The sequence below is a fragment of the Esox lucius genome, chromosome 20 (genome assembly GCF_011004845.1).
Source record: "Esox lucius isolate fEsoLuc1 chromosome 20, fEsoLuc1.pri, whole genome shotgun sequence".
NCBI classification, from domain to species: Eukaryota; Metazoa; Chordata; class Actinopteri; order Esociformes; family Esocidae; genus Esox; species Esox lucius.
Genome location: NC_047588.1, coordinates 12,237,583 through 12,264,573, shown reverse-complemented (window position 1 = coordinate 12,264,573; position 26,991 = coordinate 12,237,583). Strand labels below are relative to the sequence as shown.

Here is a 26,991-nt window from a genome sequence, read left to right as displayed (position 1 = left end):
CCTGGCATCCTTTTGTTGAACACCAAACCACTTACCGCTGACTTATTACTTATTTATTGGCCCATTTGTTAATTAACATTCCGGAACTCTAAGGCCCATTTGTTAATCATCAAACATGACCCACCTGTTATAAAACTAGTCTGTTTTGTTCATCACATGTTGTAAAACATCAAACACGGACAAATCAATGTAATCACAAAATTACCGGACATGCGTACGTTACTCCTGAAAGTCCCATCATACAGGAAGTCCCACCCTAACATTCATCATACCGGAAGTCCCGCCCACCTGTCACATCAATATGGAGGCCCTGCCCTCCAGGGCCATAAATCACCATTCTGACACATTATACCCTACATTAACTACTATTATCTCTCTGTAGGTTGCGCTCTGATAACCACAGGAATGTTTGACCATTTGGCATGGAGGTAACTGTCTTGGAAACCTGATCTTTGCTAGGAAGACACACCCTTCAATGTATATATCAACTTGTAACCAACATTACAGTGAGAAGAGATTGAGTGAGATGAGATCGAGGTTGTGTAAGGAAGACCAGGTCCGTAACCTCATGAACAAGACTTTCTAATGCTGCAATAAATAATTGAATTACTCTCTCCCTTGACAAATGGGTATGCGATAATTATTACAACCACTATACGAAATGGCCGATTTCTAACAATAATAATACTTAATACTACAGAAAATGTTTTAACAACGTCTTTATTTTCAAACATGGTAGTGGTGGCATCACGGAATGGGCCTGCTTCACATTGGTAAATCAGGAGATTTTATGATAACAATAATAATACTTAATACTACAGAAAATGTTTTAACAACGTCTTTATTTTCAAACATGGTAGTGGTGGCATCACAGAATGGGTCTGCTTCACATTGGTAAATCAGGAGATTTTATGATAAAAAGAAATAGGATGCAGATAATCCCAGGCAAAATGCTTCAGTCTACTTTACATCAGACCCTGGGAAATGATTGTATATCTCAGAAGAATAATAACAACACTAATCTACATTGGAGTTGCTTACCAAGAATACAGTGGATCTTCTGAGAGGCCAGCTTACAGTTCTGACTTAAATACAGAGCCTGACTTAAATACAGAGCCTGACTTAAAGACAGAGCTTGACTTAAACCTGGTGTTTTCCATATAGCCAGATGTCATTACAACCAAAAGTATTTCTAAGTATTTGAGTCAGTGGAGACAGTACATATCAATACATTTATACTGGCACTAGATTTGAACTTTACAAGTAAAGTTACTGGGGCTTGCATTTATGATTTCAAAGTAAGTTTTAGCCGGTTCTTTGGTACAGCAAACTTTGAACAAACATACATTTTTAAAGTATGAAAATTATTTGAAAGCTGATATCCATGTTTGGGTAAAAGTATCAAGACATCCTGTTGGTGTGGTTATTTTACCAATCTTATGTTTGGTAAAATACTTTCTCTCAATTGTTTTCTTATTCAAATCGGTAAGAAGTATAGGTACATATAATTATGTATAAGTACATTTGTAAATATTCAAACACATTTTTTCTTTCTCATGGACGTTACTGTATAGGTTTGTGTAGATTGTTGGCCAAAATCTTCTGATGTACACAACTCCGTCTGGGTTGTCTGTCTGGATTGATTCTCTAAAGAATCTGCTGGTACAAGGCAATTGTTTTGTCAAGTTGAGAAGTCAAGCGAACAGAATGATATGGTGTAAAAAACACAGCACTGAATCTAGGCTTCAGGTTACTGTAGGTTGTTATCATGTGTGACTTTCATTGATGAGATCAGATTGCATCACAGGAATGTCCTAGCACATGTCTTCTTACAAAACCTGTTTCAACATAACTGCTTGGCCTATTCACAAATGTAGCACCTCAGCACACCTGGAATTCAACCTTGGTCTCAGAGAGTGGCATATGTGCATGAAGCCTGGAGTCAGTCTTGGGAGGTTTTTAGTTCAAAATGTTTGTACTGTAGATTAATGAAAAAAGAGAATCTCATGGATGTGAACTGATAGAGACGTCTAGTCAATAAAAACTCCCAAAACACCTGTGCGACATGAATGTATTACACAACATAAATAGGATCCATTATAAAATATCCCCTTTCAGTGTTTTGACCTATTTCAGCATATATAAGGGTGTTTACATGATATCATTGTCATGCATAGTACAACTGAACATTATATGGAACACATTAATTCAGTGAAAAACAATGGGTTTATTTTTACTATGATATCCATATATTTGCATACATTTCATCTGAAATATATCAACATTTAAAATTTTAAATATAGTGAATACAAATATCTTCAAATCCAGTTCATATATTCATACATGTGCAAGAGTATATATATGTTTAAACAATCCTCGCAAAAATTACACTCTCCGATCCATGTACACTTAATATTGACTTGTTCATACAACTTGCAATGAACTGTAGTTTGTATGTCTCACTTTTCCATAACCTGAGCTTTAGTAAGTTATTAAAACAGCAACAAAATCTGGATTTTAAATGTGTTTCTGTCTTGAACTAAAGTGCATCATTAGATACCGCCAATTGGCAGAGTAACATCAGGGTCCTACGTTACTTACCAATAAAGCTGTGTTATTTCATTGCTTTATACATTTTGACGAGTTGCTAATGAATGAAATTGTACATAAAGATTAACTGTTGCGTAAGCATGTCACAACCCTTAACGTGTCCTCCATCATCACGTTTACAATGAAGTTGTATCAAACTAAAACCGGAGGGAGAAGTTGAAAGAAATGAAAAAGTTAAGACCAACAGGTGGCAGGCATGTACTGTCATGGTTACATTTATATCCAGACTGTCTTTAGAGGAAAACAGAGCTATTGACAAACAGAACAGTCATAAAAAATAAATGAAACAGCTTGGAAGAATAATAAATACATCTTCAGGAGGATGGGCTTCCTGCGAGAATCTATTATTTGTTGAATACAATTAAAAGTGTGGTAATTATCCGTACAAGACCAGTTGAAAACGTTAAAATTATGCTAAAATAAAACCATTACTAGGTTAGATATGGTATTACACTATTTTCTTATCAAATGGGTTTCATATATATTGAAGAGCATACAACAGCAAAAACTGGATTGAAGATACACAACTGTACCTGAATATGTATACAGCAAAACATCCACAAAAACCATGTCCCAAAAGCAGGGGTGTCCATTCCTAGGCCCTCTTCCGAATGGATAATGTTGGCATTTCATGTTCATTTACAATTACTTTTCACTGACTTTATATGACCTTTTGAGTTGAAATCCACTGTATTGAATCCACTGGAAAACACAGGTGTTTTTTGCCTCTCCCATTGCATTTGACCCCCAAACATATTCAAGTAATTTATGGTGCACAACATTGAATCCATGACATAACATATTACATTATGTAATAACACTATTAATCAATTACCATGTGCTTCTCTATAAAAAAAAAACAAGACAAAGAGGCCGCGAGTCAAAAGTAGCAAACACACAAAGTACACAAGGTCCTCTGACATCCTCAATACGTCTTAAGACTCTAACAAACAAAGAGGAGTGGAAAGAGATCTGTCCATCCATAGTCTTTACAAGAAAATTAGACAAAGAGGTCCTCTGGGATGTGCTTCTTATTGTAGAACTCCTACTACTACTCACAGGTGCTCTAGATTGACACAGTGAGCTAGACTGTGAGATAAACTGGTGTTACCTGGGTGTCTGTCCACCGCTGCGCACCTCCACCCGCTCCGCCAACGTCAGTCTCATGTGCTTATCTTCCCGGAAAACAGTGAAACTCACAGTAGGTCCATGTGTGTCCTCTACCTCTGTGTGCTCAGTGCTCCTCCAGACTGCCCCTTCACTTATACAGCAGGGGAATCTGGCTGTTGTGGCAGTGGTTACGGCTCATCTTGCTGTCCGCCTGGTACAGGTTGGAGGAGTTGGTGAAGGGGGAGTGATTGTCCAAGGCAGGGTTTGGGTACCCGGGAGGGGGCAGTAGGGACGTGGGGTCCGCCTGGGAGGAGGGCGGGGACGGATTGCTGTGGTTCTGGTTGGTGACGGATGAGGGCGTCCGGCGGTTACGCAGGGCTTGTCTCTCCACCAGCTGGTGGCGGAGCTCTGATACCCTCTGCTCCTTCTGGAAACACAGAGAGAATGAATGGCTTTAATCCGGATTCTTCCCGGGTTGGGTAAATACTAAGTATTTATTATTAATAGCACAAATAAGACGTGAATTCTCTATAATGTATTAATTATCTTGAGATCAAAACAACTTTATCTCTGAGTAAAGATAATAAGGATCAGATGAATGATTGATTGGTTAGTTTTTCGTTCATAGCTCTGATTCCTTTAATATGTGTTTTAATTAAGTTGTGAATGTGTTGTGATTCTGCCCTGAAAGCTAGCTTAAGTGAGTCATAGCGAGAGTGTGATCCAGATTCAGACTGAATTATTGATTGTTATGTCTACTGATTCTATTTCAGACGTATTATAGACATATTGACAGATAGCCGAGTTATACGAAAGAGGGTGTGTTCTAGTTTGTACTAGACCTCCTGTATGATCTTCTGCAGCTCGCGGTTCTCCCTTTCCAGCTGGCGGGATTTCTCCTCATCGTTGTTGTTGGTGGATGAACCTGTCTTTAGAGTGTCCTGCTGCTCCGACTGCCATTCGCCACGCGTAATCAGCCGCCGCATCTACACAGCCGCAGAGACAGAGGCCACGGTGGCGGAAATGTTTTGGGACTGAGCTGAGCACCATATTAAGGTCTTGTTTACAGCACTGCAAGTCTACTGCCACTCAAACATGAAATATGAATGTTTGGTGTTGCTTGTTGCGAATAAATTACATTTATGCCCAGCCGCTGTACGAGTCAAAGCTTTACTACGCTGAGTCCCAGTGGAAGCCTATTCCCTATACCATGCACTGGGTTTCACCAGAACCTTGTCAGAAATAACACACGTTGGTCTTTACAGTATACATTACCTTGGGCACAAAGAGAACCACCAGGGTGATGTAGACTGAGAACACTATGGCCAGGGCAGCAAAGGCAAAGGATGCATCCTGCTGGGAGCTGAGGATCATGGTGACTGGAGCCGTGATCATGCATAACACCTACAAGCAGAAAGATAGTGGGAGAGAGATATATGTAAAGAGGGACAGGGAGAGATATAAGTAGAGAGGGAATGAGAGATATACGTAGAGAGGGACAGGGAGATATATATGTAGAGAGGGACAGGGAGAGATATACATAGAGAGGGAGAGAGATACGTAGAGAGGGAGAGAGAAAGAGATACGTAGAGGGAGAGAGAGATTTGTGGAAGGATAAAGAGATAAGTAAATGTCAGCAGTCGTCAACTGCTTATCATTACCAAGGTTCCCAACATAAAAACATTGTTAATTAAAAGTCATAGAAGTAGCAGGTTGTTGTTCTTCAGCTGAGCAGAATCATACTGACCCTTCATTGTAATATCAAGCTTTCGAAATAGGAAACCTTTACAGATATCTTAAAATTAAAGTGTTAAATAATCTACAATCTATTACACCCTAATATTAACGTTGAAATCAATGATGAAATCTAGATCCAAGCTTTCCTTTTCCCTGAAACCTAAACCATTGTTTAATAATTTCATCACGCCATATGAATGATTCATCAATTAAACTGTCTCTCCTCTCTGCGATGTATAAGAAATAAAATCTACGTATTCAGAATTGCATAAGCACCCCACAGCAAATGCTCAGCAAATCCTTGTTAAACTGTGGGAGGTTTGCAGTGGTAAGGGTTTTGGTTGCTCATTAAGCCCTTTGGAGATGGGATCTGGGCAAGTGCCAGCAATTATGTAAATCATCCTTCAGAGAGTATTAAAATGTTTGCACACAGAAACCTAGACTATTGCTTCTTTTTACCTACAATATAGAAGAGATTCTTATTTTCCAGCAATAAACTACATTACCAAGGTGTCATGGAGCTTCAGATCTGCGTGACGAGGATAAACATGTTTAAAGTTTACCCAATGTCTGCAGCCATTTAGTATGTTAACACCAACCAGCATGGCTTGTATATTAATCAGAAACACTGGCAACATTTTTCAGTCCTTGATTTAGACCAGTGGTTCCCAACCAGGGGTACAAGGACCCATGGGGGAACTTGGCCCATTCATGCGGAATACATGAGAAGACTCAAGAGACCATAGAGTTACAGGTAAAATTCACATGTGGGGGTAGTTCAGGGGTACTCCAGACTGATCAAAATTCCATTGGTGGCACAGTAACTGAAAATAGTTGGAAACCGCAGTCCTGGTCCATGCTGCCTTCGTATTCAAGTGAGAATCTTTCAAATTTTCCAACCCCACAACATTTTTGCAGCACCACTTTTTTTCAACAATAAATGATCAAAATCAATTGCTTTATTTTTAAGTATTACATAATTTCATGCATTACATGCAAAACATATACACAGACTCTCAAACAGGTCATCACCAAATGTTTAGTACCTGCAATCTACACACCTCAGAGTACACATTATTGATTGCGGTGAACTGATCAATGGACAGGCAAAATGCCCCCCCCCCCCCCGTAATGGTTGAGACTCACAGCCACGTTGTAAATAGCCATCCCCACAGCTCGATGGTCATTGATCTTCTCTGTGGAAACAGACTTGGTCTCATAGGCCAGAAATATCCCCAGCAACAGCAGCAGGCCCTTGTAGCCGTACACCACACCTAGCGAACAGAGGGAAAAGGGAGGGAGGGAAAGGAATGGAAAGAGAGAAAGGGAGAGAAAGAGAGACAGAGAAGAGGGGGGCGGAGAGAGAGAAAGAACAGACAGAAAGTGAAAAGATTTGAGAGAAAGCGGGAGAGGAAACAGAAAGTGTTACAGAGACAAAAGGTTTGAAGAGAAAACATTTAGAGCAAGAAAGGAAACCAGAAAGAGACATCGAAAGAGAGAGATGGCAGGAACAGCAGGTGGAGTGATGTTAAGCAGTTGACTGGTAATGCAAACCCCCCCCCACGTGTCCGTTGTGCTTTTAATATATCGCTTAGTCTCCTTTCACAGCACAGTGGGAATGCCATGGGGCAATGGCCCACTTTGTGACCCATATTATTACTATTTGACAGTATTATGCATTCAGGAGGGCTGCCACTGTCACAAAGGAAGGAATCGGGGAGATGGTGAGAGAAAGACAGATGAAAGGAGAAGATAAAAGTGAAAGCGTGTGAGAATAGGATAGTCAAGCAACGACTGGCCTGAGTGAATGAGAGGAGGGGATGATTGGAGGTGAAAAGCAGGGGGGGAAATGAATGGGCCGATAAATGATGGGAACCGTGAATGTGACGGGTTTGAGATGAGAGTTTCATTCCCAGTGAATGGACACAGGGGTGAGAGGGAAAGACAAGATGAGGAGGGCTACCGAGCCACGTGTTCATCTTCTCTGACGTGCAGTGTTCCAGGAGGGGCTGAATCAGGACGTCCAAATCTCCCTTAGGGGCCTCCTTTGTGAACTTCTACTCTCATACACAAACAGGGAGAGAGAGGGAATTCTTCAGTGTTGATATCCACAATTCATTAACTATAAAACAAACAAATGGGATTCATGACATCAAAGCCCTAATCGTCGGCGGAGGCACCAAACAAATGGGACAGCACTGGCATAACGACAAGCTAACGCAACACAGACATACGGCGGCATCACCATACCTCCACTGTGATGTGCAGAGGATCCACGATCTGCCAGACAATGAGTGACAGGACGTCTATGGCCAGTAACACTCCTACTGTCGCATAGAGCTTCCATGGCTCCAAGTGCTGCAGGGTTACAAGACAGCCAATCAAAATCAGAGACCAAAGCAGCATTCCCAAGCGCAGATTCAATGGGCTCCAGCGTATAGCAGTTAACCTGGTAACCCAATACAGTTCTTGGGTGTGTCAGCATGAACCACTTAAATGATCAGCGCTCCCTGTACAAATACATGTTTGAAATCTCAATGGGGCACCCTGGGTAAATAATGGAAATATTTTTGTCAGTTACAATGTCGAAATGTAAAATGTTTCAAAAATAATGTGGAAACGTAATGGGTGGAGAGTCCCTAGGCAGTGGAAGCTGGTTACAGTGTTAGGAATGTGATTTTTTTAATTAGCATCAAGGGGATATTTTGCCCAAAACTGACATATGCTAAATTGAGCTTCAGGCTTCTTTCTAGCCCTGCAACTGTTCAGCCGTGCAATAACCGAAACGTATTATACAGGCCATGTCACCTCGTCGGTGTGTGCATGACCAGATTTGAAAGTGTGCACTTGTCTCGGCACATCCTGACTTGGAAACTTTCTTTAAGTACTTTCACAGAGCTTGATGGTGAATTGCCCTTGCATGGCCATGAAGAGAGTTGAAAGTCAACTTGATTCGTCTTGCATTGGCTCAACTAATAAAGCCCCTGAAGGTTGGATTTCCACATAAAACTTTAATACTCATACATATTCATAAATATTCCATAAATGGCTTAATCTCCCATTATTCTGATTAGGTCTTAGAAGAATTCCCACAACTCGTCGCACGCTTGCACTATCTCGCTAGCTTCAGGACACTATTTGAGAGAGGACACACGCAACATGTTGCCTACGTAATCTAGCTGATAGTGGGAGTGTCAGGGGTGTAAATGTCTGTGTGTCTGTGTCTGTATGTGTGTGTGTCCCCGCATGTGTTAGTGTACATGTGTGTTTCTGACTCCCTGTCTTTGGTTCTAGCTTGTCATACATGCTTCTCCTTACTCCAATCAACAGTACTTACAGAGAGCAGGGCACATCTCTCAGTGTCTTGTTTAACCATAGTTCTTTAAAATTTGCAGGGAACTTGCTGTCTGCCAGAATCCATTTACAGTGCCAAAGACTCCACAGACCCATTTCCTCCTGTGACCCTCCACAAAGCCTTACCTTCCTCTTCTCCTTCTTCTCCTCTTTCTTTGTGAAGAGATTGTGGACCCACCATATCTTGGTGAACATGCTGCCATAGGCCAGGCTGAAACCCAGTCCTAGCAGCCAGAGACGGAACTGGACAACCAAACACATTTAGGAGATGAGAAGAGAGATAGACATTAGATAGAGAGAAACAGAAGAGAAATCTGTGGAAATGAACCACTCCATCTAGGAACGTTACTACAGCAGTCCCATCACTTGGGATTCATCCAGCTGTTACCTGACATACTACAGTGAACTGGGACCTGTGGATGTGGTGGCCATCAATCCCCAAGGGAAACACAGCAGCCAGGGCCATCATACAGCCCACCGCTGTCATGTTGTTCAGATAGGGTTGGGAGTTCTGGATGTACCTGGCAAAAACACAAAAGGCGCACGTACACTGAGAATATAGACACCACATAGAGGGACTCTTTGAGGTCACAGCTGGAAAAGAACCATTCAAAGAAACACAGTTAGGTTTTTTCATGTGCAAGTAAGAGCATTTGAAAAAATCCAAAACCATCGTAAATAAGTTGGTGTAATTGACAAGAAAGGCTCCCAACGTGTGACTTTGTCCTCGTGTTTCCGGGCTAGTGAACATTTATGAACACTGAAACACATTCACTGTGCTCAGTAGATTCATTTGCATTTTTCTAAAATTAAACTTAAGGGCACATTATTCACTCCATGTACAACCCCGTTTCCAAAACAGTTGAGACAGAATGCAATGATGTGCAAATCATTTATCCCTATTTATCAGAAAATTGTACAAAGTCAACATATCGGATATTAAAACAGAAAAATTGTATTGTCTTCGGAAATATACAGGCCCATTTTGAATTTGTTAACAGCAACACGTTTCAGAAAAGTTGGGATAGGGGCATGTTTACTACTGTGTTTCATCACCTCTTCTTTTAACAATACTCTGTAAGCATTTGGGAACTGAGGAGACCAATTGCTCTAGTTTTGAAAGTGAAATGTTTTCCCATTTTTGCTTGATATAGGATTTCAGCTCTTCAACATTTCGGGGTCTCCTTTGTTGTATTTCTTGTCTCATAATGTGTCAAATGTTTTCAGTGTGCCCCTCCAAGAACTGCCACCTTAACGTGGTGGAGGGGTTTGAGTACCTGAGTGACCCTAGGAGCTATGTTGTCTGGGGCTATATGCCCCTGGTAGGGTCTCCCAAGGCAAACAGGTCTTAGGCGACGGGTCAGACTAAGAGCGGTTCAAACCCCCCTTAATGATGAAAAAAATTATGAGTACCGTGACGTCGCCCGGTATGGCGCAGCCGGGGCCCCACCCTGGAGCCAGGCCCGGGGTTGGGGCTCGTATGCGAGCGCCTGGTGGCCGGGCCTTCCCCCATGGGGCCCGGCCGGCAGAAGAGGATCGGGCGGCAGTCGAAGGCAGGGGCCTAGACAACCCGATCTCTGGACACGGAAACTAGCTCTAGGGACGTGGAGGAGCCCGGGAGGAGCTCAGAGTAGAGCCGCTGCTCCTCCACATCGAGAGGGTTCAGCTGAGGTGGCTTGGGCATCTTTTTCGGATGCCTCCGGAACGCCTTCCTGGGAAGGTGTTCCGGTCCCGTCCCACCGGGAGGAGACCCCGGGGAAGACCTAGGACACGCTGGAGGGACTATGTCTCCCGGCTGGCCTGGGAACGCCTCGGTGTCCCCCCGGAAGAGCTGGAGGAAGTGTCTGGGGAGAGGGAAGTCTGGGCATCCCTGCTTAGACTGCTGCCCCCGCGACCCGGCCCCGGATAAGCGGAAGAAGATGGTATGGTATGGTATGGTATGGTATGGTATGGTTTTCAGTGTGTGACAGGTCTATGCTACATGCAGGCCAAGTTGGAACCCGGACTCTTTTACTACGGAGCCATGGTGTTGTAATACCTGCAGAATGTGGTTTAGCATTGTCTTTCTGAAATGAGCACGAACTTCCATGAAAAGGACGTAGTCTGGATGGCAGCATATTTTGCTCCAAATCCTGTATACATTTTTCACTATTAATGGTGCCTTCACCAATGTGCAAGTCACCCATGCCATGTGCACTAATGCACCCCCATACCATCACAGATGCTGGAATTTGAACTGTGTGCTGATAAGCCGAATGGTCCCTCTTCTCTTTAGCCCGGAGGATTCCCAAACATAATTTTACATTTTGATTTGTCAGATCCCCGAACTGTTTGCAAGTTTACATTGAGGAACGTTATTCTTAAATTGTTTGACTATTTATCTGCGCAGTCTTTCACAGAGTGGTGAACCCCATTACTTCTGACTCATGCTACTGACCTGTTGCCGAATAACCTAATTAGTTGTAAGATGTGCCACAAGTGTTATTTTTTTTAGCATTACACTTTTGGTACCTCTGTCCCAGCTTTTTTGAAATGTGTAGCTGGCTTCAAATTCAAAGTGGGCATATACAGCTCCGGAAAGAATTAAGAGACCACTGTACCTTTTTCTATCCTTTCTAAAAAAGTTGAAAAGGAAGCTTTTGAGTGAGGAAAAGAAGGGTTAAAACTGAACGCTTCAGTTCCTCACTCAAAACTTTCCTTCTCAACTTTTTTGAAAAGGAAATAAAAAGATGCAGCTGTATTTTTCAAGAAACAATAAAATTTCTCAGTTTCAACATTTCTTATGTTGTCTTTATACTATTTTCTATTGAATATAGGGTTTAAATAATTTGCACATCATTGCCTTCTGTTGTTCTTTACCAGAGGTGGGGGACTCGAGTCACATGACTTGACTCGAGTCTGACTCGAGTCACAATTTTCAGGACTTGTGACTTGCTTGATTAAAGTATGAAAATGACTTGACTTGACTTTGACTTGAGAACAAGTTACTTGAGACTTGACTTGACTTGAAGTGGAAGACTCGACAATGACTTGAACGTATAATAAACAAACAGCAATAAAATTATTTTATATGTTGTGACATCAGCACCACTAATCAGCGTATGTGCCTTTAACGCTGAACAATTCAAACCGCGCCAAACATGGCAGACAGTAACGTTAGTCGAGCTCCACAAATAGTATCGTTTGGATACAAGGACTTTGAACTGGACCATGTGAATAAAAATACAAAATATGCAACAACGTCAAATTTCATTCGTCATTTTAAGAACCACAAGGAAAGGTAAGAAAGTTATCTCTTTATATTCAGTTTCACTAAGATCTATAACGATTAAGATAACTAATGTAATGAATTAATCTTTTGTTTGTCATAATTTGGCCTTGGTTGCACATTGTTTTTTTTTTTCTTGTTAGACATGTAAGGGAATTTGACTATAACAGTGGCATAGCCTGAATTTTAATGTTGATGAGCATCTTAAAATGAGCGGGCATGTATATTATTACACGTAGGCCATAATGTCTGTATTAAATGTGCGCATTTTCAAGTGTTTGTGGACTGCGTGTGGAAACTAAAAAGCATTGTGCTTACACCATAACAGTTAACTTTACTGCATGAAAGGCTAACATGGAGGCGCCGATGTGATTACTAGCACCTAAACATTTCGAATAGTTTTTTTTTTTTACTCATACAGACAAGAATAATTACATATTAGGCAGTTTTTCAGTCACAATAATTAGTTTATAAGGTTGTTATTATTAGCCCTTATTACATGGATTGGCTGAATTCCAGTGCAGAATGAGTGTTATTTCTTGATAACAGACCGTTGCCATGAAAAACAGCGCGTTGCTATGGACGCAGCAGGATTCTAACCAGAGACGGAACGGACTATTTTCTTTAGAGGAAGCAATACAATCATTTTGAAATCAATAAGTTCCTTTTGAAATCAATATTTTGTGTCAAATTATTGATTTATTTGGTAGGTAGCCATGTAATAAGCAGGATAAGGTATAGCGAGGCGGTTGTTATAGCGAATACAACCCCTTCAGGCGGATTCAAGATCCCTCCGCTTCGTCCCCCCAAAAAATTATACCGCGGAGGAGAAAAATATTTGATTTTGAAATCGAGCTTTGCACCGAGCGCACGTCAGAAACAGAGGACAGTGTGTGTGTGTGTTCATCTCTTTAGTACTGTGACTTGACTTGACTTGAAACTTATAAGGACTCGACTTGACTTGCTTAGGGTGAACCCTTGACTTGACTTGACTTGCTTGATTTATCTGAACTGTGACTTGAGACTTGACTCGAGACTTGATGGTTAAGACTTGAGACTTGCTTGGACCATGTGTGACTTGTCCCCATCTCTGTTCTTTACACTTCACGCAGCGTCCCAACTATTTTGGAAACAGGGTTGCAGAAGATGTACCACAGAGCCCCAGTTTAGAACAATAAATAAGCCTCAGATTGTTGTCATGGGCAGGACAGGCACTAAGTTTAGTTTTTGTATGTTTTTCCTGTTTTAAAAATATTTATTTTAGTCAGTTAGACAGGATCAAGATTCACATATTCAACCCTGACTGATTGCCAATAAAGATGATTCACATCAAAGGGATTTAGATGAAGATTTACTAGCTTTGATCAAATGTACAGCAGAAAGGGGATCAAACTGAGACGTAATGTTACCGGACATTGCTGTTGTAGATGTTGAAGGTCAGACAGACGATGCCCAGCAGGATACCGAGACCAGCAAACACAGACACGGCAGCAAACAGCTTCTGTGAGACGTACCTAAACTCCTCAATAACTATGGTTGAGTCCGCTGGGGGCCCCGCTCCTGGGTGAGGAGGTTCACAGAGAGACAAACAAAGAGGAGAGGGAGAGGAGCAAGACAGAGGTCAGTGCATTCATGTCTTAAAGTGACAGACAGGTCAAAGGGCAGTTTACGCCTGTCTACCATGCTGTTCTTGGTGTCACTCAAAGCAGAACGAGGCCAAAGGACAGTGTGCATTTGAAAACACCATTGTTTGTGGTTAACTGAATAAATGAATGCTCAGTAACCTCTATTAAACAAAAAAAAATCTACTTGCCCAGTAAATTTACACAGGAATGGCGTTTACATGATTACGTTCTTCTCCATGATATAACTCAATGACTGACCAGATAAAGAAGCTCAGAGTAATTGAGGATTTGTGTGGACATTTGCATATCTTTGCTCTAATTATCTCCAAACATGATCAGAAGTAAAAATTAAACCAAAAAGACAAATTATTTTGAGGTTGGTAATGGTTAGGGCAGTTGATTGAATATATATGTGACCTCCTTTCTGGTTGGTTTAAATCCCGCCCTGCCTACCGACCCTGGGAGGTGGCGAGACTGTGTCACGGCGTCCATAAGGCGGGTCAGTGACAAGGGACTTGTGTCAATGTGTGAAGGTGACATGTCAGTGTCAGGAGAGGAGCGACAGAGGGTCAAGCCCCAGCAGTGTCATAATGTCAGGCTGACTGGCCTCCAGTCACATCTAAGACATGCTCCATACAAACTGATGAGACGGCTGTGGGTGTGGAAGCGTGTGCTTCCGAGAGACAGAGGGCTGTCCGTCAGATGATGTGCGTTGTGTTAAAACCTTTCTCCGTCATTGATCAAAGAATCAGGACAGGGGGTTGCCATGGAGACCAAGCTCTATAACAGTTGCCACAACGATCAGGAGGAGAGCCGAGTTAAAGTGGTTGTTAGGGGCGACCGTAGAGAGCGTGAAAGAATGAGGGTGGAAGACAAGGGGAAAACAGACTGGAAGACATGTGGATACATTTAGAGAACCACATAAATAACCCCGACAAACACACGTTTCACTCTAGAACCACCCAACATACCTGTCACTATTTAACCACCCCAACAAACCTGTCAATATATAACCACCCCAACACACCTGTCAATACATCCACCCAACACACCTGTCACTATTTTACCATCCCAACATACCTGTCACTATATAACCACCCCAACACACCTGTCACTATTTAACCACCCCAACACACCTGTCAATATATAACCACCCCAACAAACCTGTCAATATATAACTACCCTAACACACCTGTCTAAATATCCACCCAACACACCTGTTAATATATAACCACCCCAACACACCTGTCAATATATCCCCCCAACACACCTGTCAATATATAACCACCCCAACACACCTGTCAATATATCCACCCAACACACATGTCACTATATAACCACCCCAACACACCTGTCACTATATAACCACCCAACACACCTGTCACTATATAACCACCCCAACACACCTGTCACTATATAACCACCCCAACACACCTGTCACTATATAACCACCCCAACACACCTGTCACTATTTAACCACCCCAACACACCTGTCAATATATCCACCCAACACACCTGTTAATATATAACCACCCCAACACACCTGTCAATATATCCCCCCAACACACCTGTCAATATATAACCACCCCAACACACCTGTCACAAAACCACCCAAACACACCTGTCACAATAAAACCACCCCAACATACCTGTCACTATATAACCACCCAACACACCTGTCACTATATAACCACCCAACACACCTCTCACTATATAACCACCCAACACACGTCAGTCTAGAACCACCCAAAAACTTGTCACTATATAACCACCCAACACACATGTCACTATATAACCACCCCAACACACCTGTCACTATATAACCACCCCAACACACCTGTCACTATATAACCACCCCAACACACCTGTCACTATTTAACCACCCCAACACACCTGTCAATATATCCACCCAACACACCTGTTAATATATAACCACCCCAACACACCTGTCAATATATCCCCCCAACACACCTGTCAATATATAACCACCCCAACACACCTGTCACAAAACCACCCAAACACACCTGTCACAATAAAACCACCCCAACACACCTGTCAATATATCCACCCAACACACATGTCACTATATAACCACCCCAACACACCTGTCAATATATCCACCCAACACACATGTCACTATATAACCACCCCAACAAACCTGTCAATATATAACCACCCAACACACCTGTCACTATTTAACCATCCCAACACACCTGTCACTATGTAACCACCCCAACACACCTGTCAATATATCCACCCAACACACCTGTCACTATATAACCACCCAACACACCTGTCACTATATAACCACCCAACACACCTGTCACTATATAACCACCCAACACACCTGTCACTATATAACCACCCAACACACCTGTCACTATATAACCACCCAACACACCTGTCACTATATAACCACCCCAACACACCTGTCACTATATAACCACCCAACACACCTGTCACTATATAACCACCCAACACACCTGTCACTATATAACCACCTCACACACATGTCACTATATAACCACTCCAACACACCTGTCATTATAAAACCACCTCAACATACCTGTCACTATATAACCACCCAACACACATGTCACTATATAACCACTCCAACACACCTGTCACTATAAAACCACCTCAACATACCTGTCACTATATAACCACCCAACACACATGTCACTATATAACCACTCCAACACACATGTCACTATATAACCACTCCAACACACCTGTCACTATAAAACCACCTCAACATACCTGTCACTATATAACCACTCCAACACACCTGTCACTATAAAACCACCTCAACACACGTGTCAGTCTAGAACCTCCCCAAAACACGTGTCAGTCTAGAACCACCCCAACATACCTGTAACTATATTACTACCAAACACTTTTTAACTGAATTCTAGCATCAAAAAAACAAAACTGTTCTATATACTGCACAAGATATAAACCTCACCTCTACCACTATCTAGTAATAGTATAGTATCCTCTCTATTACCTTGAAACAAAGCAAGCTTCTATCTGTCACTATATCCAACTAAATCAAACTCTGCCCAACTGTTTTTCCTCATGCTCTGAGTCCTTCAGGCAGCATGCCATATGCCTTTAACTCAGCAGCAACTTCCATCTAGCCACCCTAACATAAAGCCCTGATTAATGGGGTGCTACTGAGATAACTGTCCTGGTAGGTTCTCCCATCTCTGCAAAGAAACTCTGAAGCTCTCTTGAAGCAGCCATCGGATTCTTGATCACCTCCTTTACCAAGGTTCTTCTTGCCTGGTTACATACTTTGGCCAGCTCTAGGAAGAGTCTTTATAGTTCTAAACTTATTATTTTGCACAAAGATTGAAACACACTGTGCTCCTGAGAACACCCAATTCTTTAGCAATTTTAGCATAACCTTCCAGAGATCGATACCTTGATAGAAGTCTATCTCGGAGGTCTACAGAAAGCTCCTGGGACATTATATAAACAGGTGTGTGCCTTTTAAATCAGGTCAATTGAAATTTCCACAGATGGACTCCCACAAATCCTAGAGACATCTTAAGGATGATCAAAGGACACAGGAGCAATCTGGGCTAAATATGGAATGCCAAAGGCTTTGAATAATTATATGACGCTGTGTAAAATGTGAAAAACAACAGAAGTGCAAATTAACAACATTTAAATGTTGACACTGAGAAATGTTATTGTTTCTTGAAAAATGTATGCCCACTTTGAATTTGATGCCAGTTACACATTTAAAAAAAACTGGGACAGGGGCAACAAAACACTAAATATGTGGTGTAATGAGAAAACAAAAACCTGGTGGAACATCTCACTACTAATTAGGTTAATTGGCAACAGGTCAGTAACATGATTGGGTATTAAAAGACCATCCCAGACAGGATGAATCTGTCAGAAGTAAAGATGGGGAGGGGTCACCACTCTGTGAAAGCGGGTAAATAATGCAACAATTTAAGAACGTTTCTTAACATAAAATTGCAAAGAGTTTGAGGATCTCAGATTCAGAGTCCGGAGAAATCTCTGTATGCAAGGGACAAGGCCGAAAACAATTATTGGATGGCTGTGATCTTTGGGCCCTCAGAAGGCACTGCATTAAAAACAGACAAGATTCTGTAGTGGACATCTCTGCATGGGCTCAGGAAAACCTCTGAAACTGTAGGAACACAGTACGTTCCTGCATCCACAAATGCAAGTTAAAACTCTACCATGCAAAGAACAAACCATATTTAAACAAGATCCAGAAACACCGCCACCCCCTCTGGGCCCAAGCTCATTTTACAATCGACTGAGGCAAAGTGGCAAACTATCCTGTGGTCTGACAAATAAAAGTTGTAAATACTTTTTGGGAATCATGGACGCCGCGTCCTTCAAACGCCAGCATCCGTGTGCATGGAGGTGCATTAGTGCACAGTGGTGAACATGCCCCTGTCCCAACTTTTATTTAAATGTGTTGCTGGCATGCAATTCAAAATGGGCATGTATTTTTCCAAAAACAATAAGATTTATCAGTTTTAAAATGTGATGTGTTGTCTTTCTACTTTCTATTTTAAATTAAATATAGGGTTAAATGATTTGTTTTAGTTTTTTGCATTTTATCCAGCATCACTTTTAATTCTCAGTGAATTGCCATACAAAACCATACTCAAACCATGTTTTCTCTTTGTCATTATGGTGCATTGTGTATAGATGGATGGCAATATATATGTTATCAATTACAAATGAAGTCACTTTAGCCAACAAAATGTGGAGAAAATCAAGGGGTCTCAATATTAACCGAAGGCCCAGTATGTCACAACATGCTCCCTCCTGTCCCGCTTCGCACCACCTAGGAACAGTTAGTACACCAAGTCAGCCATGTGAAGGTTAGCGATGGAGAACAGGTCAACATTCAGCCGTCTCTGATGGATTACGCCCATTGGCCCTGCTCCCCTTGGAGGATAGGTTAAGCATTGGCAAATCTTTTCCTTAAAAGCCTAAAATGGGGCCCTCTCTCCAGGCTGCCAGCATGCAGGATTGATTAGCAGTGCAGTGAGTCTGAGCCGAAGTGTGTCACCTCTCAGGGGAGGGCCGGACCAGTACGCAGAAAGTGAACTACATCATTTGTCTTGGTGGCTCGGGCAAATCAACGGAGATGGTTTCTCTCAGTAGACTGTCATGCTCTGTGGCTGTTGGACGAAACTTTCAGAAAGTGTAGTGTGGGTGAGTTCAGGCTTTCACATTCTGGTCCGGTCAGTGAGCTGTAAACCCATTCTGGAAGAAGGGTCTGACTCTGAATTATTGCTTTTTAAGCCACAAGTGGCCATTTGTCTGTTACAGACATAACTCACAATGTGACAGACACACTCTAATACCTATAAAGACACACACAGGAAACCCGGACAAAGACAATGAAATAAAATCCCCCTCACCTATCCAGACATCGTTGCCGAACCAGGAGAGATTCTTTTGAGAGCTGTCGTAGTATCCAATCTTCTTATAACTGCCACCTACACAGTGAGAGGGAGGCAAATTAATGTGTTTCCAACTAATCTTTTTATTTATATGGGATTGCCTGGGATTGCCTTGGATGGGTACAAACCAAAACCAGCAACGTGAATGGAGGAAGTGACAAAGTGCCAGGAGACTACCGTACAACAACGTTACTAGGATGTGCTCTCCGGTAATGGTGCTCAAGCCTTTTCCCCAACGCTGCAGTAATCCCAGGTCAACGAAGGCGCAGTGTGAAGTGCGTTAATGTGCTTAGAAAATAGATGGTAACATTTTATTGGTTAGAATGTCCTTTTGTAAGCTGAGCTGCAGCATTTATTTGTCGCAAAAGTGGGGTTATCCTTGGACATGAATGTATCCCCACTAGGACCTCAACCACACCTCGCTACGACCTCAACCACACCTCACTACGCGACACAGAACCACTCCCCTTTATTGGTGACTGGACTATCACATATTAGCGTCTCCACTTCACAAAGTGGAGACGCGAATGGACAAACCATTCATCTCATGGTGATTGACATACACTTTTACGTCATAACTCAAGTGGCTTCCGCATTACTCGTTTGACTACCTGTTTTTAGATACTGTTCTCAGCTGCTTTTCTAAGTTCAGGGGTCAGTGGATGAACTAGCTATATATGTCTTGTACATATTGTCTGATAACTAGTCACAATTTGCTGTTGCATTGTACTTAATAACTGACCTTAGCCATGGTTTATCGGACATATTCCATGTACAGTTGTGCTCATAAGTTTGCATACCCTGGCAGAAATTGTGAATTATGGCATTGATTTTGGAAATATGACTGGTCATGCAAAAAAGTATTTCATTTAAGGATAGTGATCATATGAAGACTTTTATTACCACATACTTGTTTGACTCCTTTTTAAATCATAATGATAACGGAAATCACCCAAATGGCCCTGATCAAAATGTTACATATCCTTGAATGTTTGGCTTTGTTACAGACACAAAAAAAATAAAAATTCCCACACCTGTGGCTTTTTAAATTGCAATTAGTGTCTGTGTATAAATAGTCAATGGCTCTCACATGGATGCACTGAGCAGGCTAGATACTGAGCCATGGGGAGCACAAAAGAACTTTCACAAGACCTGCATAACAAGGTAATGGAACTTTATAAAGATGGAATAGGATATGAAAAGATATCCAAAGCCTTGCAACTGCCAGTCAGTACTGTTCAATCACTTATTAAGAAGTGCAAAAATCAGGGATCTCCTGATACCAAGCCAAGGTCAGCTAGACCAAGAAAGATTTCAGCCAAAACTGCCAGAAGAATTGTTCAAGATACAAAGAAAAACCCACAGTTAACCTCAGGAGAAATACATGCTGCTCTGGAAAAAGATGGTGTGGTTGTTTCAAAGAGCACTATACAACAATACTTGAACAAAAATGAGCTGTATGGTCGAGCTCATTAATGTTTTGGGTGTATGTGAGCTCTAAAGGCACAGGGAATCTGGTGAAAACTGATGGCAAGATGAACGCAGCGTGTTTTCAGCAAATACTGGCATAAAATGTGCATTCTTCTGGAAAGAAAGCCACGCATGGGACACTCTTGGACTTTCCAGCACGACAATGACCCTAAGTAGAAGGTCAAGTTGACCCTCCATGGGTTATAGCAGAAAAAGGTGAAGGTTCTGGAGTGGCCATCACAGTCTCCTGACCTTAATATCATCGAGCCAATCTGGGGAGATTTCAAACGTGTGGTTCATGCAAACAAACCAAAGACTTTGCATGACCTGGAGGCATTTTGCCAAGACAAATGGGCAGCTATACCACCTGCAAGTATTTGCGGCTTCATACTGTAGACAACTATTACAAAAGACGGCACGCTGTCATTGATGCTAAAGGGGGGAATACACAGTATTAAGAACTAAGGGTATGCAGACTTTTGAACAGGGGGCAGTTCATTTTTTTCTTTGTTACCAAGTTTTGTTTCATGATTGTGCCATTCTGTTATTAGTTGAATGTGAATCCCATAAGAAATAAAAGACATGTTTTTTGCCTGCTCACTTGGTAATATATGTACCATTCTTTACAAATGGTACATATATTACCAACTCTCCAAGGGTATGCAAACTTTTGCGCACAACTGTAATTCATTTGCTGAAGCTTGGTGCTGACAACACCACAGTTGTGGCTTGATTCCCATAGATGGCCAATGTAAAATAAAATTGATGAAAATGGAGGCACTTTAAGTCTGGATTATCTGCTAAAAGACTATGTAATATACCATACACCCATGCCTTATTGCTTAAAGTTGCATTCTGGGATTTTTGGACAGTGGTTATATATGGTTATATATGTGGCGCAGTCAAACCGAAGTGGGTCTCTAAAATTGTACCAGGACATGTATGTGCTGATGTGTCATCAAAACGATTCACTTTTAAACTTGAGTTTCATGTCTGTCTGAGGTGGGATAGTGTTTCTACTTGTATACATTACTGAACAGCATATTACAAATCCACCGCAAAATGGTAGCTTTTTTTTAAGTTTGTTATTCTCAAAGCATCAAACTGTATCTTAAAGCATATTTGCAATATGCCAAACAACACAAAATCTTTGGAAATGAACCACCAATTTAAACATTGTTATGAAAAGAAAGCTATGTGGAGTGAATTTCAAAAAATTGGATAAAGTAGAAACCACAAAGGGACAGAGAGAGAGACAAAAAGAAGAGACAGATATGGAAGTATCAAGGGAAATGGAAGACAGAGAGAGAGAGTGAGAGGATGAGAATGTGGCCCCATTGACCATGAATGCTGATTATTGTGGAATAATTCACAAATTCATGTCAGGCCTATCACAGTATAAGCCAAAATATTAAATCCATCCATCACTAGAATGCACTGTAGCGCAGAAAATGCAACCTATTTTATTCAGTGAGAAGAAGAAGGATTATAATTTGTTATCCATTAGGGCTCTAAAAAGAACAGGATACAAACTAATCTGCCACCTTATTCAGTACAGAAACTCATTAAGTCAGCCCTGACAAATCGGCTCCCGTTTAGAAAAAAAAGGCTCTATCCAGGCTTGTTCCAATTAGGCTGAAAACTTGACTCAACACATTTATAAATCAACACAATTCACTGTGCAATTATAGGATAATGAAACATACTGTACAGCCATTGCACCAGAAAATGCTTTGCTCTCAGACAAAAATGAATGAGAATCGATGGAAGGAAAGCCAAGCATCAGCAGACAGCCATGAATAGATGAATGACTTGAACTAATTGACATTCTGTCCCACCACGACAAAATGATTCAGAAAAATTATAACTAGTTTACTGTTGTAAAATATCCAGAAGAGGAAAAGTCTAAAATATGACTGTAATGGTGGTAGCTGACTTTACCTTGCAGTTGTTCTATAAGGGTCATAGCCATCCTGGACCCTTGGGCATCAAACACCACATGACCCTGAGGAGAAAAGAAAGCAGCCAATAGTGGTGTCATACATGATTTACTAGACAGTGTTCTTTAGTTCTGGTACTGGGGAAGATTATTCAGGCTTTTTCGTCAACCAATTGCTATGGGACTGGTCGCAATTTCTGTTATTGGTACCTGGAGGAAAATAGGGGAGGGCCATGATTTAATCATTTCTGTCAGGGGGAGGGTTTCGTATTTATTTTATCTAATGCTGGAAAGGGCCATATTTAAATTAGTTTGAATTCCAATATTTCTCAATGTTTCAGAATGTGTATCTTATTATGTGCCCGATTCTGCGTGCCTCCTCTGTTTTCCAGGGGTTTTCTGTGGAGATGATTCTGAAACTCCACTATACCGGCATGTCATAGTCTGTAAAACAAAGCCTCATCTTAGGAAGGACTGACGTCCATCACTAGACAACCAGAGCTGTCAATCAAATAATCTGGAGCTGCAGCCTACCTGCCTGCTGCTGGGTGCATACCCCTCTCTGATCTGATTAAAAAAAAATACATGACGCTTTATTTATACCATGATGTAACAATATATATTTTTAGTAGAAATAAAAACCTCATCTTGCCACCCGGCCATAACCAAACAGAATAAAATTAACCGATAATACATCAATCTGCAACATTTATAGTTGTCAAGGAAACAAGAGTGAACACTCTATGCCGGAGGAGAACTGTCTTGTCTGAAAGGGTACAGCCACTTCTGATATTTGTCAGTGTCAAAGTACCCTGTCATTTTGATTACTTCTGCAGTAATCAAAGGATTATTCCAAGTCTCCGGCCATGTTAAATGATGTAGCATTGCATGAAATGCATTTATAAATGGCCACATTTTGCCCAGACCCTCTAGGCATGTCAGAATCTTCTGAAAGCTCCTCTATGCCACTCCTGTAAAGAAATGTACTGGGGTACCTCAGATGCCCCTGCTCACCCCTTTTTGGCCTTATTAGTTGTTCTAGCATCTCACGTTTAAGAAAGTATTATTTTTTTTATTTTGGGTATAATTTTTTGTGGTCAGGGAGGGTCATGTGAAAATGTATTTAGGGAGGGTCATCCATTTTCATTCCAGAGAGATCCAACTTTTTCTACAGCAGGTATCTCTAATTACAAATAATGTACACTGCTTAATCTACCAAATTTACTAATCAAGGGCTATTTTGTGATTTCAACAAAACCCTGCACCTCAAGGACCAAGATGGAGGAAAACTAGGGTCATGTTCATTAGGCATCAAATGTTAGAAAACAGACTGAGACAGGAAGGGACTGCCTGGACTGGTCAAATAAGCTGTGGCCCCTCGACACCCATGTACACATCTGGACTAGCTCAAACCTGTACTCACAGACACGCCTTCAAACGAGCTGGTGTTGAGGGCACGGTAGATCTCTGCGGTGATGTCATGGTTGTTGTAGTTGAAGTCTTCCAGCCGGTGGCCCTTGGCTTTCAGAGGGGCCACAGTCTTGTTCAGGGCTAAGGCCAAAGCCCAAATGGCATCGTAGGCCAGCGGAGCCTCCTGGAATCCCCCGGTCTCCTCAGGGTTCTTACCCCCTAATCTGGTCATCAGTGCCCCGAGGAACTCCTGAGAGGTCTGTTTGGAGGTGAAATAGAAAAGGAGAGGAGTTGTTAAAGCGGCTTTCAATGTGATTAAATAAGTGTCCAGTAAAGTCATTAGTATGACATTTCTATTATGTCTATGTTGGTTACACTGTACTTTAATCCCCTAAAGGCCAGGAGCGTTGATTCCAGCTTTGAGGCTAGCCAATTACATTCTGTTGTTCAATTGTGACCTCAGCAGAATATTAATTAGGCATTGCCTAGATGGCATTTCTAGACACTATATGAACCTGTCCTGGACAAAGAGCATGAAAAGGCCCAATGTGGTAGTGTACTACTGTCATGGAAATGACTGCAGGAAGGAATTAACCCAGTTAGTTATGGTTAAACCATTCCTAGGTAATGAACCCAGTTAGTTATGGTTAAACCATTCCTAGGTAATGAACCCAGTTAGTTATGGTTAAACCATTCCTAGGTAACAAACCCAGTTAGTTATGGTTAAACCATTCCTAGGTATCAAACCCAGTTAGTTATGGTTAAACCATTCCTAGGTAACAAACCCAGTTAGTTATGGTTAAACCATTCCTAGGTATCAAACCCAATTAGTTATGGTTGATCCATTCCTAGGTAATGAACCCAGTTAGTTATGGTTAAACCATTCCTAGGTATCAAACCCAGTTAGTTATGGTTGATCCATTCCTAGGTAATGAACCCAGTTAGTTATGGTTAAACCATTCCTAGGTATCAAACCCAGTTAGTTATGGTTGATCCATTCCTAGGTAATGAACCCAGTTAGTTATGGTTAAACCATTCCTAGGTAACAAACCCAGTTAGTTATGGTTAAACCATTCCTAGGTAACAAACCCAGTTAGTTATGGTTGATCCATTCCTAGGTAATGAACCCAGTTAGTCAAGGCTGAGAGAGCAAGAACTGCTACATGACTATGAGGGCCTGTTATTAGATTAGTGCAGAGGTTTTTAAGAACCACTGGATTAGTGGTAGATGTGGCCCAGATGTTCTCACCAGGTTGGAGGCTCCACGAACTGTCTCTGGGTTGAGCATGACGATCTCTGTGGTGACGTGGCCCTCCACTGCCTCTGTCATGTTCTCAATGGTGCAGTTGATTGATGGGTCCTTGATCTTGAACCAGTTGTCGGCATACCAGCCAATCAGAAACCACACATACTTCTTTCCATACAACTTCTCCTTGAACACCTAGAAGATGATATGTCCAGACATATCAGAAAGAGAGAAGGAAGTCAATTTTATTTTTGTTTTGTTCTGTTAAATAATACCTAATTGCACCACATTTCAAAATAATCAAAGAGGTTATACATTCAGACAATAAAACGTGTGATGTAAACCAAGTAATAATGATCATGCGATTTAGGTTTTGTGTATTTAACATGCTAGTGGTTGTGTTCTAGGTGCTGTGTATTTAACACGCCAGTGGTTGTGTTCTAGGTGCTGTGTATTTAACACGCCAGTGGTTGTGTTCTAGGTGCTGTGTATTTAACACGCCAGTGGTTGTGTTCTAGGTGCTGTGTATTTAACACGCCAGTGGTTGTGTTCTAGGTGCTGTGTAACGCCAGTGGTTGTGTTCTAGGTGCTGTGTATTTAACACGCCAGTGGTTGTGTTCTAGGTGCTGTGTATTTAACACGCCAGTGGTTGTGTTCTAGGTGCTGTGTATTTAACACGCCAGTGGTTGTGTTCTAGGTGCTGTGTATTTAACACGCCTGTGGTTGTGTTCTAGGTGCTGTGTATTTAACACGCCAGTGGTTGTGTTCTAGGTGCTGTGTATTTAACACGCCAATGGTTGTGTTCTAGGTGCTGTGTATTTAACACGCCAGTGGTTGTGTTCTAGGTGCTGTGTATTTAACACGCCAGTGGTTGTGTTCTAGGTGCTGTGTATTTAACACGCCTGTGGTTGTGTTCTAGGTGCTTTGTATTTAACACACCAGTGGTTGTGTTCTAGGTGCTGTGTAACGCCAGTGGTTGTGTTCTAGGTGCTGTGTATTTAACACGCCAATGGTTGTGTTCTAGGTGCTGTGTATTTAACACGCCAGTGGTTGTGTTCTAGGTGCTGTGTATTTAACACGCCAGTGGTTGTGTTCTAGGTGCTGTGTAACGCCAGTGGTTGTGTTCTAGGTGCTGTGTATTTAACACGCCAGTGGTTGTGTTCTAGGTGCTGTGTATTTAACACGCCAGTGGTTGTGTTCTAGGTGCTGTGTAACGCCAGTGGTTGTGTTCTAGGTGCTGTGTATTTAACACGCCAGTGGTTGTGTTCTAGGTGCTGTGTATTTAACACGCCTGTGGTTGTGTTCTAGGTGCTGTGTATTTAACACGCCAGTGGTTGTGTTCTAGGTGCTGTGTATTTAACACGCCAGTGGTTGTGTTCTAGGTGCTGTGTATTTAACACGCCAGTGGTTGTGTTCTAGGTGCTGTGTAACGCCAGTGGTTGTGTTCTAGGTGCTGTGTATTTAACACGCCAGTGGTTGTGTTCTAGGTGCTGTGTATTTAACACGCCAGTGGTTGTGTTCTAGGTGCTGTGTATTTAACACGCCAGTGGTTGTGTTCTAGGTGCTGTGTATTTAACACGCCTGTGGTTGTGTTCTAGGTGCTGTGTATTTAACACGCCAGTGGTTGTGTTCTAGGTGCTGTGTATTTAACACGCCAATGGTTGTGTTCTAGGTGCTGTGTATTTAACACGCCAGTGGTTGTGTTCTAGGTGCTGTGTATTTAACACGCCAGTGGTTGTGTTCTAGGTGCTGTGTAT

General features: G+C 41.8%; 1 protein-coding gene across 2 annotated transcripts in view; it reads right to left on the bottom strand.

The window, feature by feature from the left end:
* Window positions 1-823: 823 nt before the first annotated feature.
* The window catches only part of gabbr1a (gamma-aminobutyric acid (GABA) B receptor, 1a), a 62,530-nt gene continuing 36,362 nt past the window's right edge, over window positions 824-26,991 (bottom strand). For both annotated transcript variants that reach the window (XM_029115939.2, XM_029115940.2), the window contains exons 12-24: window positions 25,238-25,429; window positions 24,002-24,247; window positions 22,581-22,644; window positions 19,128-19,205; window positions 13,489-13,639; window positions 9,200-9,332; window positions 8,938-9,054; window positions 7,708-7,815; window positions 7,421-7,514; window positions 6,604-6,731; window positions 4,996-5,124; window positions 4,563-4,706; window positions 824-4,147 (exon numbers count right to left, since the gene is read on the bottom strand). In XM_029115939.2, the coding sequence (XP_028971772.1) occupies window positions 3,869-4,147; window positions 4,563-4,706; window positions 4,996-5,124; window positions 6,604-6,731; window positions 7,421-7,514; window positions 7,708-7,815; window positions 8,938-9,054; window positions 9,200-9,332; window positions 13,489-13,639; window positions 19,128-19,205; window positions 22,581-22,644; window positions 24,002-24,247; window positions 25,238-25,429 (1,863 nt within the window). In that variant the 3' untranslated portion in view covers window positions 824-3,868. The remainder of the gene's footprint in view (window positions 4,148-4,562; window positions 4,707-4,995; window positions 5,125-6,603; window positions 6,732-7,420; window positions 7,515-7,707; window positions 7,816-8,937; window positions 9,055-9,199; window positions 9,333-13,488; window positions 13,640-19,127; window positions 19,206-22,580; window positions 22,645-24,001; window positions 24,248-25,237; window positions 25,430-26,991) is intronic.